The following is a 15623-nucleotide window of genomic DNA, read 5'->3' on the forward strand; positions in this document are numbered from 1 at the left end:
TAGATACACATCTCAGCAGACAGTATCACACAGGATAGGATTAGATACACAGCTCAGAAGACAGTATTACACAGGATAGGATTAGATACACAGCTCAGCAGACAGTATGACACAGGATAGGATTAGATACACAGCTCAGCAGACGGTATCACACAGGATAGGATTAGATACACAGCTCAGCAGACGGTATCACCCAGGATAGGATTAGATACACAGCTCAGCAGACAGTATCACACAGGATAGGATTAGATACACAGCTCAGCAGACAGTATCACACAGGATAGGATTAGATACACAGCTCAGCAGACAGTATCACACAGGATAGGATTAGATACACAGCTCAGAAGACAGTATCACACAGGATAGGATTAGATACACAGCTCAGCAGAAAGTATCACACAGGATAGGATTAGATACACAGCTCAACAGACAGTATCACACAGGATAGGATTAGATACACAGCTCAGCAGACAGTATCACACAGGATAGGATTAGATACACAGCTCAGCAGACAGTATCACACAGGATAGGATTAGATACACAGCTCAGCAGACAGTATCACACAGGATAGGATTAGATACACAGCTCAGCAGACAGTATCACACAGGATAGGATTAGATACACAGCTCAGCAGACAGTATCACACAGGAGAGGATTAGATACACAGCTCAGCAGACAGTATCACACAGGAGAGGATTAGATACACAGCTTAGCAGACAGTATCACACAGAGTAGGATTAGATACACAGCTCAGCAGACAGTATCACACAGGAGGGGATTAGATACACAGCTCAGCAGACAGTATCACACAGGAGGGGATTAGATACACAGCTCAGCAGACAGTATCACACGATAGAATTAGATACACAGCTCAGCAGGCAGTATCACACAGGAGAGGATTAGATACACGGCTCAGCAGACAGTATCACACAGGATAGAATTAGATACACAGCTCAGCAGGCAGTATCACACAGGAGAGGATTAGATACACGGCTCAGCAGACAGTATCACACAAGATAGAATTAGATACACAGCTCAGCAGACAGTATCACACAGGATAGGATTAGATACACAGCTCAGCAGACAGTATCACACAGGATAGAATTAGATACACAGCTCAGCAGACAGTATCACACAGGATAGGATTAGATACACAGCTCAGCAGACAGTATCACACAGGAGAGGATTAGATACACAGCTCAGCAGACAGTATCACACAGGAGAGGATTAGATACACAGCTCAGCAGACAGTATCACCCAGGATAGGATTAGATACACAGCTCAGCAGACAGTATCACACAGGATAGGATTAGATACACAGCTCAGCAGACAGTATCACACAGGATAGGATTAGATACACAGCTCAGCAGACAGTATCACAGAGGATAGGATTAGATACACAGCTCAGCAGACAGTATCACACAGGATAGAATTAGATACACAGCTCAGCAGACAGTATCACACAGGAGAGGATTAGATACACAGCTCAGCAGACAGTATCACACAGGAGAGGATTAGATACACAGCTCAGCAGACAGTATCACACAGGAGAGGATTAGATACACAGCTCAGCAGAAAGTATCACACAGGATAGAATTAGATACACAGCTCAGCAGGCAGTGTCACACAGGAGAGGATTAGATACACAGCTCAGCAGACAGTATCACACAGGATAGAATTAGATACACAGCTCAGCAGACAGTATCACACAGGATAGAATTAGATACACAGCTCAGCAGACAGTATCACACAGGATAGGATTAGATACAAAGCTCAGCAGACAGTATCACACAGGATAGGATTAGATACACAGCTCAGCAGACAGTATCACACAGGATAGGATTAGATACACAGCTCAGCAGACAGTATCACACAGGATAGGATTAGATACACAGCTCAGCAGACAGTATCACACAGGATAGGATTAGATACACAGCTCAGAAGACAGTATCACACAGGATATGATTAGATACACAGCTCAGCAGACAGTATCACACAGGAGAGGATTAGATACACAGCTTAGCAGACAGTATCACACAGAGTAGGATTAGATACACAGCTCAGCAGACAGTATCACACAGGAGGGGATTAGATACACAGCTCAGCAGACAGTATCACACAGGAGGGGATTAGATACACAGCTCAGCAGACAGTATCACACGATAGAATTAGATACACAGCTCAGCAGGCAGTATCACACAGGAGAGGATTAGATACACGGCTCAGCAGACAGTATCAAACAGGATAGAATTAGATACACAGCTCAGCAGGCAGTATCACACAGGATAGGATTAGATACACAGCTCAGCAGACAGTATCACACAGGAGAGGATTAGATACACAGCTCAGCAGACAGTATCACACAGGAGAGGATTAGATACACAGCTCAGCAGTATCACCCAGGATAGGATTAGATACACAGCTCAGCAGACAGTATCACACAGGATAGGATTAGATACACAGCTCAGCAGACAGTATCACACAGGATAGGATTAGATACACAGCTCAGCAGACAGTATCACACAGGATAGGATTAGGTACACAGCTCAGCAGACAGTATCACACAGGATAGGATTAGATGCACAGCTCAGCAGACAGTATCACACAGGATAGGATTAGATACACGGCTCAGCAGACAGTATCACACAGGATAGGATTAGATACACAGCTCAGCAGAAAGTATCACACAGGATAGGATTAGATACACAGCTCAGCAGACAGTATCACACAGGATAGAATTAGATACACAGCTCAGCAGACAGTATCACACAGGAGAGGATTAGATACACAGCTCAGCAGACAGTATCACACAGGAGAGGATTAGATACACAGCTCAGCAGACAGTATCACACAGGAGAGGATTAGATACACAGCTCAGCAGACAGTATCACACAGGATAGAATTAGATACACAGCTCAGCAGGCAGTGTCACACAGGAGAGGATTAGATACACAGCTCAGCAGACAGTATCACACAGGATAGGATTAGATACACAGCTCAGCAGACAGTATCACACAGGATAGGATTAGATACAAAGCTCAGCAGACAGTATCACACAGGATAGGATTAGATACACAGCTCAGCAGACAGTATCACACAGGATAGGATTAGATACACAGCTCAGCAGACAGTATCACACAGGATAGGATTAGATACACGGCTTAGCAGACAGTATAGGAAAGTAGCTCACAATAATACAGATATTGAGTGGATATAAAAAGTATACACGCCCCTGATAAAATGCCAGGTTTTAATAATCACCTTAAGGATTTCCGAACTTTTTTCCACCCCTAATCTGTTTGAATACATTGAGAAATCATCTTGAGGAGGAAATAAAAATATCAGGAGTAAAATAATGTTGTTACATAAGTGCAAACACCCTCTTATAACAGGGTTGTGTTCAGAATTAGTCCATTATATTCCCCCATGTTACATAGTGGTCAGTGATCAGCCACCATCATGTACAGCGATTCTTATTCCCTGTAGAAAGTGTCGCTGTTTTAGGCTCCTTCACACGTCTGTTTTCACAGGTACCGGAGACACGGGCACACGTAGACCCATGGGCTTGGTCACACGTTCGTGTTTTGACATGGTCTGTGTACGTGTGGAGCACACGCGTTTCTGGGTCCATTTTGGGGGAAAAAAGCAATCTGATCATAATATTTAGTGGAAAAAAAGTTTTTTACGTCTGAAAAAATAGTGACTCTTTGGAGCCAAAAAAAAAAAATCTGGATGAAGCGCAGCCATGAACTGAGGTTACATCAACTCATGAAAAAGTCCAGCATTGCAAAAGTAAAATCAGCGGGGGACGTGGATCAGTCGGGGGACGTGGATCAGTCGGGGGACGTGGATCAGTCGGGGGACGTGGATCAGTCGGGGGACGCGGATCAGTCGGGGGACGTGGATCAGTCGGGGGACGCGGATCAGTCGGGGGACGTGGATCAGTCGGGGGACGCGGATCAGTCGGGGGACGTGGATCAGTCGGGGGACGTGGATCAGTCGGGGGACGCGGATCAGTCGGGGGACGTGGATCAGTCGGGGGACGCGGATCAGTCGGGGGACGTGGATCAGTGGCGGATTGTTTCCTTTAACAAGTCACTATTTCCATTATCACTAATTTAATTGTTCTTGGTGTCAGGAGAAACGAACACCCCAGAAACCAAGACCTCACAAAAATACAAAAACACATGGCTTCACATTTGTCTGGACCTGCGATTTCTCCACCAAATATGTAGCAAAAAACTGAGAGCCGCGTTTTTGCACTTTCTCATTGCTTTCTATGGGGGAAACAACGTGACAAAAACACTAAAGGGATTGACATAGGCAAAGACAAGAAAGGCTCTGCTCCACCGACATGAATCTTCAACCGTCTGAATGTGTGGGTTTTCATTACCGTATTTTTAGTTTTATAAGACGCACTGGATTATAAGACGCACCCCAAATTTGAAGGAGGAAAATAGGAAACAAAATAATTTTTACTGTTAAAATGAAGGTCCGTCTTATAATCCTAGTGCGTCTTATATTAGCTCACCAGGGGGGAGCGGCGGTGGTGGAGCAGCTCAGGAAGGTCACAGGAGGCAGGCGATACTGCAAGCTTGTAGGAGGGGGTGTCGCAACTCAGGAGGGTCAGCGATGCTGCGGGTTCAGAGGAAGGGGTGTTGCGACTCAGTAGGGTGGGCAATGGTGCGGACTTGGAGGATAGGGTGTTGCAGCTAAGGAGGATCGGCGATGCTGCAGGCTCGGAAGAGGCGGTGTTGTGGCTCAGGAGGGTCGATAATGCTGTGGGCTCGGAGGAGGGGGTGTCGTGGCTCAGGAGGGTCAGCGATGCTGCGGACTCTGAGGATAGGGCGTCGCGGCTCAGGAGGGTCAGCGATGCTGCGGACTCGGAGGAGGGGGCGTAGCGGCTCAGGAGGATCAGCGATGCTGCGGACTCGGAGGAGGGGACGTCGCGGCTCAAGAGGGTCAGTGTGCAGAGGGTCGGCGATACTGCGGGCTCGGGGGGGTGTTGTGTCAGTGGGCACCATTGATCTGCCAGTGGTCTCTGTGGAGGGGGGTGTCGCGGTTCAAGAAGGTCAGTGTGTGGCAGCGGAGGGTTGGTGATATTGTGGGCTCAAGGAGTGTTGCGGCGACAAGTGCCATTAATCTGCCAGTGGACTGTGGGCTCCAGTGAATCGCTGGCTGTTGACACGAAGGACGTGGAGGCGGCGTGTGTGCAGATTAGCCTACACGGTCATTTTCTTGAAGTCCATCATGTCAACTGGCGGCAATTCAATGGTGCCCGCAGATCAATGGCGCCCGCCACCATGACACCTAACGAGCTCACAGTATTGCCAACCCTCCGCTGCCGGACACTGACCCTCTTGAGATGCGTCACCCCTTCCTCCGAGCCCGCAGCATCGCCGACCCTCCTGAGCCCCAACTCCCCGTCCTCTGAGCCCACATAATTATTCATGAAAAGAGAGAATAAAAAACACAGTGATGGCGCTCACCATTGCGTAAAAACTTCGGTTTATTGTGGCAACTTAAGAACCCAGCCGGTTGTATTGGAGAATGCGTCCATACAGACGCCGGCCATTTCATACAGACGCCGGCCGTTTCATACAGACGCCGGCCGTTTCATACAGACGCCGGCCGTTTCATACAGACGCCGGCCGTTTCATACAAACGCCGGCCGTTTCATACAAACGCCGGCCGTTTCATACAGACGCCGGCTGTTTCATGCCCCCAGGACTCCACAGATCCTGTTATAATGGATAAACAAGGCTATTTTTCACTTGAAGAATAGTGAGACTGAGATGACAGGTCCTATTATCATTCCAACAGAACGGGAAGAATAGGCATTGTGCAGGGTCCACGTCAATCAGGAAAAAGAGAAGCAGCGGTGGGCATGAGATTTACACAAAACGCAGCAAAAACAAACAAAGCCCAACAAGTAATGACTGATATAACACAAGGGAATCCCTAAAGTAGAGGCTCCGTTATGGGGAGAAATGACGGACACTTTGTATTGTTCATCCTGTGATAGCAAAGGAAAAAAAAAATAATATAATATAATATAATATTCTAGGCAAAGTATGGACAGCAGTAGACGTCTCCATGTTTAGTTGTAGCCCATTTAGGCTATGTGCACACGTTGCGTTTTTTCCCGCGGAAACGGTGCGTTTTGAACTGCAGCGTTTTCAGTGCCAAATTGCATGCGTTCAGCTTCCCCAGCAAAGTCTATGAGAAAGCCGAAAAATCAATGCGCACGCTGCGTTTGTAAACGCAGCGTTTTGGATGCCCAAAATCGCTGCGGGAAAAAAAGCAGCATGTCACTTCTTTTGTGCGTTGTAGCTGCGTTCTCCACCCATTGAAATCAATGATGTGGGTCAGAACGCAACCAAATGCAGTTGGACTGCGTTTTTGTTGCGTTCCGCATGCTTTTTTGACAGAGAGAGACTTTTCAGTCTCTGTCAATGTCAGTCAATCTCTGTCTGTGGATGTCGGTGAATCTCCCTTTGTCTGCCGGTCTCTTTCTCTGTCAGTTGGTCGCTCTGTGTCTCTCTGTCTGTCCCTCTCTCTGTCCGTCGGTCGGTCTCTCCCCCTCTCTCATACTCACCGATTCCCGATCCACTGTTCCGGCGGCTTTTCCTCTTTTGAAAGTGCCGGCCGCCCATTATTCAATCTCGTATTCTCTGCTTCCCCCGCCCACCGGCGCCTATGATTGGTTGCAGTCAGACGCGCCCCCACGCTGAGTGACAGCTGTCTCACTGCAACCACTCACAGCCGCCAGTGGGCGGGTCTATATCGTGCAGTAAAATAAAAAAATAAAAATTTTTAAAAAAACGATGTGCGGCCCCCCCCCAATTTTGATACCAGCCAGGGTAAAGCCACACGGTTGAAGGCTGGTATTCTCAGAATGGGGAGCGCCACGTTATAGGGAGCCTCCCAGCCTAACAATATCAGCCAGCAGCCGCCCGGAATTGCCGCATCCTGTAGATGCCACAGTCCTGGGACTTTACCCGGCTCTTCTCGAATTTCCCTGGTGCGGTGGCAATCGGGGTAATAAGGAGTTAATGGCAGCAGCCCATAGCTCCCACTAAGTCCTAGGTTGATCATGACAGGCGTCTATGAGACACATTCCATGATTAACCTGTAAGTGACAGTAAATGAACACAAACACCCAAAAAAATCCTTTATTTGGAATAAAAGACAAAAAAACCACCCTCTTTCACCACTTTATTAAAATCCTCAAATACCCCTCCAGGTCCGACGTAATCCACAGAGGTCCTGCGACGCTCTCAGCTCTGCTACATGAAGCTGACAAGAGCGGCCACAGACCAGACCGCTCTGTCAGCTCCACGCAGCACCTGAAGTGAGCCGCGCGATCAGCGATGAAGTCACAGATGAGTTGCGGTCTCGGGTGGAGGACTCCAGCTATCCGCAGGTAACCTGAGTGACGGCAGCGCTAATCGCACTGCTCACTTCAGTCACTCAGGGGATTAGCGGTCACCGGTGAGTCGTTCACGGGTGACCGCTAATCAGGACGCCACACACAGACAGAGCCGCGGTATGACAATGAAGTCAGGTGAAGTTCACCAGAGTTCATTCTCATCGCGCGACTCTGTCTGTGTCTGCTGTCAGCCAGCATGTAGCAGAGCTGAATTGCTGGGGGAACGCACTGTCAAAAATGCATCCAAAACGCATGCAAAATACATGGAAAAAGCATCCAAAATGCATGTGTTGTGGATGCATTTTATTTTATAAACGCAGTGTCCAGTCTGCCAGAGGGTGCGTTCTTTTCTGCACTGCATAGAACGCAACGTGCGCACATAGCCTTAGCCTGTTTACTCTCACTGTAATGTCCCATTTAGGGGCCTCGTATTTTCCAGCGCAGAACAGATGACTCTTCCCAGTTTAGTCTCCATCAGGGACACTTTGTGTGTTTGGGATGTGACGGTGACGGAATCTCCTGCAGTCACTTTACAATGTCGGAGAATCAATAGATCCAGATCATTTATATCCCACCAGACACGAGTCCACAAAAGTTAGTGCCCAGCAATGTGTAAACTCCACATAATATAAATTCCCATTAATATAATCGATGAGCCGTGGAGCGGCCCCGGATCAGATAAACACGTCATCAATATACCGGCTGCAGCAGATCACATCTGCAATAAGGGGATTATCAGCTGCTCCTCCGAGACGGGACCATAAATGTCAGCAATCAGGGGGAATATCAGATACAGACAGTATCACAGATGACGGGCTCAGATACAGACAGTATCACAGATAATTGGCTCAGATACAGACAGTATCACACATAATGGGCTCAGATACAGACAGTATCACAGATGATGGGCTCAGATACAGACAGTATCACAGATGATGGGCTCAGATACAGACAGTATCACAGATGATGGGCTCAGATACAGACAGTATCACAGATGATGGGCTCAGATACAGACAGTATCACAGATGATGGGCTCAGATACAGACAGTATCACAGATGACGGGCTCAGATACAGACAGTATCACAGATGACGAGCTCAGATACAGGAAGTATCACAGATGACGGGCTCAGATACAGACAGTATCACAGATGACGGGCTCAGATACAGACAGTATCACAGATGATGGGCTCAGATACAGACAGTATCACAGATGACGGGCTCAGATACAGACAGTATCACAGATAATGGGCTCAGATACAGACAGTATCACACATAATGGGCTCAGATACAGACAGTATCACAGATGATGGGCTCAGATACAGACAGTATCACAGATGATGGGCTCAGATACAGACAGTATCACAGATGATGGGCTCAGATACAGACAGTATCACAGATGATGGGCTCAGATACAGACAGTATCACAGATGTGGGCTCATATACAGACAGTATCACAGATGATGGGCTCAGATACAGACAGTATCACAGATGATGGGCTCAGATACAGACAGTATCACAGATGACGGGCTCAGATACAGGCAGTATCACAGATGATGGGCTCAGATACAGACAGTATCACAGATAATGGGCTCAGATACAGACAGTATCACAGATGATGGGCTCAGATACAGACAGTATCACAGATAATGGGCTCAGATACAGACAGTATCACACATAATGGGCTCAGATACAGACAGTATCACAGATAATGGGCTCAGATACAGACAGTATCACAGATGATGGGCTCAGATACAGACTGTATCACAGATGACGGGCTCAGATACAGGAAGTACCACAGATGATGGGCTCAGATACAGACAGTATCACAGATGACGGGCTCAGATACAGACAGTATCACAGATGATGGGCTCAGATACAGACAGTATCACAGATGATGGGCTCAGATACAGACAGTATCACAGATAATGGGCTCAGATACAGACAGTATCACAGATGACGGGCTCAGATACAGACTGTATCACAGATGATGGGCTCAGATACAGACAGTATCACAAATAATGGGCTCAGATACAGACAGTATCACACATAATGAGCTCAGATACAGACAGTATCACAGATGATGGGCTCAGATACAGACAGTATCACAGATGATGGGCTCAGATACAGACTGTATCACAGATGACGAACTCAGATACAGGAAGTATCACAGATGACGGGCTCAGATACAGACAGTATCACAGATGACGGGCTCAGATACAGACAGTATCACAGATGATGGGTTCAGATACAGAAAGTATCACAGATGACGGGCTCAGATACAGACAGTATCACAGATGATGGGCTCAGATACAGAAAGTATCACAGATGACGGGCTCAGATACAGACAGTATCACAGATGACGGGCTCAGATACAGACAGTATCACAGATGACGGGCTCAGATACAGACAGTATCACAGATAATGGGCTCAGATACAGACAGTATCACACATAATGGGCTCAGATACAGACAGTATCACAGATGACGGGCTCAGATACAGACAGTATCACAGATAATGGGCTCAGATACAGACAGTATCACACATAATGGGCTCAGATACAGACTGTATCACAGATGACGGGCTCAGATACAGGAAGTATCACAGATGACGGGCTCAGATACAGACAGTATCACAGATGACGGGCTCAGATACAGACAGTATCACAGATGATGGGCTCAGATACAGACTGTATCACAGATGATGGGCTCAGATACAGACAGTATCACAGATGATGGGCTCAGATACAGACAGTATCACAGATAATGGGCTCAGATACAGATATCACAGATGACGGGCTCAGATACAGACTGTATCACAGATGATGGGCTCAGATACAGACAGTATCACACATAATGGGCTCAGATACAGACAGTATCACACATAATGAGCTCAGATACAGACAGTATCACAGATGATGGGCTCAGATACAGACAGTATCACAGATGATGGGCTCAGATACAGACTGTATCACAGATGACGAACTCAGATACAGGAAGTATCACAGATGACGGGCTCAGATACAGACAGTATCACAGATGACGGGCTCAGATACAGACAGTATCACAGATGATGGGTTCAGATACAGAAAGTATCACAGATGACGGGCTCAGATACAGACAGTATCACAGATGACGGGCTCAGATACAGACAGTATCACAGATGATGGGCTCAGATACAGAAAGTATCACAGATGACGGGCTCAGATACAGACAGTATCACAGATGACGGGCTCAGATACAGACAGTATCACAGATGACGGGCTCAGATACAGACAGTATCACAGATAATGGGCTCAGATACAGACAGTATCACACATAATGGGCTCAGATACAGACTGTATCACAGATGACGGGCTCAGATACAGGAAGTATCACAGATGACGGGCTCAGATACAGACAGTATCACAGATGACGGGCTCAGATACAGACAGTATCACAGATGATGGGCTCAGATACAGACTGTATCACAGATGATGGGCTCAGATACAGAAAGTATCACAGATGACGGGCTCAGATACAGACAGTATGACAGATGACGGGCTCAGATACAGAAAGTATCACAGATGACGGGCTCAGATACAGACAGTATCACAGATGACGGGCTCAGATACAGACAGTATCACAGATGACGGGCTCAGATACAGACAGTATCACAGATAATGGGCTCAGATACAGACAGTATCACAGATGATGGGCTCAGATACAGACAGTATCACAGATGATGGGCTCAGATACAGACAGTATCACAGATAATGGGCTCAGATACAGACAGTATCACACATAATGGGCTCAGATACAGACAGTATCACAGATGATGGGCTCAGATACAGACAGTATCACAGATGATGGGCTCAGATACAGACAGTATCACAGATGATGGGCTCAGATACAGACAGTATCACAGATGATGGGCTCAGATACAGATTGTATCACAGATGACGGGCTCAGATACAGGAAGTATCACAGATGACGGGCTCAGATACAGACAGTATCACAGATGACGGGCTCAGATACAGACAGTATCACAGATGATGGGCTCAGATACAGAAAGTATCACAGATGACGGGCTCAGATACAGACAGTATCACAGATGACAGGCTCAGATACAGAAAGTATCACAGATGACGGGCTCAGATACAGACAGTATCACAGATGACGGGCTCAGATACAGAAAGTATCACAGATGACGGGCTCAGATACAGACAGTATCACAGATGAAGGGCTCAGATACAGACAGTATCACACATAATGGGCTCAGATACAGACAGTATCACAGATGATGGGCTCAGATACAGACAGTATCACAGATGATGGGCTCAGATACAGACAGTATCACAGATGATGGGCTCAGATACAGATTGTATCACAGATGACGGGTTCAGATACAGGAAGTATCACAGATGACGGGCTCAGATACAGACAGTATCACAGATGACGGGCTCAGATACAGACAGTATCACAGATGATGGGCTCAGATACAGAAAGTATCACAGATGACGGGCTCAGATACAGACAGTATCACAGATGACAGGCTCAGATACAGAAAGTATCACAGATGATGGGCTCAGATACAGACAGTATCACAGATGACGGGCTCAGATACAGAAAGTATCACAGATGACGGGCTCAGATACAGACAGTATCACAGATAATGGGCTCAGATACAGACAGTATCACACATAATGGGCTCAGATACAGACAGTATCACAGATGATGGGCTCAGATACAGACAGTATCACAGATGATGGGCTCAGATACAGACAGTATCACAGATGATGGGCTCAGATACAGACAGTATCACAGATGATGGGCTCAGATACAGACTGTATCACAGATGACGGGCTCAGATACAGGAAGTATCACAGATGATGGGCTCAGATACAGACAGTATCACAGATGACGGGCTCAGATACAGACAGTATGACAGATGATGGGCTCAGATACAGAAAGTATTACAGATGACGGGCTCAGATACAGACAGTATCACAGATGACGGGCTCAGATACAGAAAGTATCACAGATGACGGGCTCAGATACAGACAGTATCACAGATGACGGGCTCAGATACAGACAGTATCACAGATTACGGGCTCAGATACAGACAGTATCACAGATGACGGGCTCAGATACAGACAGTATCACAGATGACGGGCTCAGATACAGACAGTATCACAGATGATGGGCTCAGAGACAGAAAGTATCACAGATGACGGGCTCAGATACAGACAGTATCACAGATGACAGGCTCAGATACAGACAGTATCACAGATGACAGGCTCAGATACAGACAGTATCACAGATGATGGGCTCAGATACAGACAGTATCACAGATGACGGGCTCAGATACAGACAGTATCACAGATGACGGGCTCAGATACAGACAGTATCACAGATGACGGGCTCAGATACAGACAGTATCACAGATGACGGGCTCAGATACAGACAGTATCACAGATGACGGACTGACGTACAGACAGTATCACAGATGTGGGCTCAGATACAGACAGTATCACAGATGACGGGCTCAGATACAGACAGTATCACAGATGACGGGCTCAGATACAGACAGTATCACAGATGACGGGCTCAGATACAGACAGTATCACAGATGATGGGCTCAGATACAGACAGTATCACAGATGATGGGCTCAGATACAGACAGTATCACAGATGACGGGCTCAGATACAGACAGTATCACAGATGACGGGCTCAGATACAGACAGTATCACAGATGACGGGCTCAGATACAGACAGTATCACAGATGACAGGCTCAGATACAGACAGTATCACAGATGACAGGCTCAGATACAGACAGTATCACAGATGATGGGCTCAGATACAGAAAGTATCACAGATGACGGGCTCAGATACAGACAGTATCACAGATGACGTGCTCAGATACTGACAGTATCACAGATGATGGGCTCAGATACAGACAGTATCACAGATGATGGGCTCAGATACAGACAGTATCACAGATGACGGGCTCAGATACAGACAGTATCACAGATGACGGGCTCAGATACAGACAGTATCACAGATAATGGGCTCAGATACAGACAGTATCACAGATGACGGGCTCAGATACAGACTGTATCACAGATGATGGGCTCAGATACAGACAGTATCACACATAATGGGCTCAGATACAGACAGTATCACAGATGACGGGCTCAGATACAGACAGTATCACAGATGACAGGCTCAGATACAGAAAGTATCACAGATGACGGGCTCAGATACAGACAGTATCACAGATGACGGGCTCAGATACAGAAAGTATCACAGATGACGAGCTCAGATACAGACAGTATCACAGATGAAGGGCTCAGATACAGACAGTATCACACATAATGGGCTCAGATACAGACAGTATCACAGATGATGGGTTCAGATACAGACAGTATCACAGATGATGGGCTCAGATACAGACAGTATCACAGATGATGGGCTCAGATACAGAAAGTATCACAGATGACGGGCTCAGATACAGACAGTATCACAGATGACGGGCTCAGATACAGACAGTATCACAGATGACGGGCTCAGATACAGACAGTATCACAGATGATGGGCTCAGATACAGAAAGTATCACAGATGACGGGCTCAGATACAGACAGTATCACAGATGACAGGCTCAGATACAGAAAGTATCACAGATGATGGGCTCAGATACAGACAGTATCACAGATGACGGGCTCAGATACAGAAAGTATCACAGATGACGGGCTCAGATACAGACAGTATCACAGATAATGGGCTCAGATACAGACAGTATCACACATAATGGGCTCAGATACAGACAGTATCACAGATGATGGGCTCAGATACAGACAGTATCACAGATGATGGGCTCAGATACAGACAGTATCACAGATGATGGGCTCAGATACAGACAGTATCACAGATGATGGGCTCAGATACAGACTGTATCACAGATGACGGGCTCAGATACAGGAAGTATCACAGATGACGGGCTCAGATACAGACAGTATCACAGATGACGGGCTCAGATACAGACAGTATGACAGATGATGGGCTCAGATACAGAAAGTATTACAGATGACGGGCTCAGATACAGACAGTATCACAGATGACGGGCTCAGATACAGAAAGTATCACAGATGACGGGCTCAGATACAGACAGTATCACAGATGACGGGCTCAGATACAGACAGTATCACAGATTACGGGCTCAGATACAGACAGTATCACAGATGACGGGCTCAGATACAGACAGTATCACAGATGACGGGCTCAGATACAGACAGTATCACAGATGATGGGCTCAGAGACAGAAAGTATCACAGATGACGGGCTCAGATACAGACAGTATCACAGATGACAGGCTCAGATACAGACAGTATCACAGATGACAGGCTCAGATACAGACAGTATAACAGATGATGGGCTCAGATACAGACAGTATCACAGATGACGGGCTCAGATACAGACAGTATCACAGATGACGGGCTCAGATACAGACAGTATCACAGATGACGGGCTCAGATACAGACAGTATCACAGATGATGGGCTCAGATACAGACAGTATCACAGATGACGGACTGACGTACAGACAGTATCACAGATGTGGGCTCAGATACAGACAGTATCACAGATGACGGGCTCAGATACAGACAGTATCACAGATGACGGGCTCAGATACAGACAGTATCACAGATGATGGGCTCAGATACAGACAGTATCACAGATGATGGGCTCAGATACAGACAGTATCACAGATGACGGGCTCAGATACAGACAGTATCACAGATGACGGGCTCAGATACAGACAGTATCACAGATGACGGGCTCAGATACAGACAGTATCACAGATGACAGGCTCAGATACAGACAGTATCACAGATGACGGGCTCAGATACAGACAGTATCACAGATGATGGGCTCAGATACAGACAGTATCACAGATGACGGGCTCAGATACAGACAGTATCACAGATGACGTGCTCAGATACTGACAGTATCACAGATGATGGGCTCAGATACAGACAGTATCACAGATGATGGGCTCAGATACAGACAGTATCACAGATGACGGGCTCAGATACAGACAGTATCACAGATGACGGGCTCAGATACAGACAGTATCACAGATGACGGGCTCAGATACAGAGAGTATCACAGATGACGGGCTCAGATACAGACAGTATCACAGATGACGGGCTC

General features: G+C 46.8%; 1 protein-coding gene across 1 annotated transcript in view; it reads right to left on the reverse strand.

The window, feature by feature from the left end:
• Nucleotides 1-15623, reverse strand: part of LOC142290045 (uncharacterized) — a 56105-nt gene that overhangs the window by 21102 nt on the left and 19380 nt on the right. Inside the window, exon 8 of the mRNA XM_075333990.1 lies at nucleotides 3811-4085. Within this exon, the coding sequence (XP_075190105.1) occupies nucleotides 3811-4085 (275 nt within the window). The remainder of the gene's footprint in view (nucleotides 1-3810; nucleotides 4086-15623) is intronic.

Source organism: Anomaloglossus baeobatrachus, chromosome 2 (assembly GCF_048569485.1).
Source record: "Anomaloglossus baeobatrachus isolate aAnoBae1 chromosome 2, aAnoBae1.hap1, whole genome shotgun sequence".
Taxonomy (NCBI): domain Eukaryota; kingdom Metazoa; phylum Chordata; class Amphibia; order Anura; family Aromobatidae; genus Anomaloglossus; species Anomaloglossus baeobatrachus.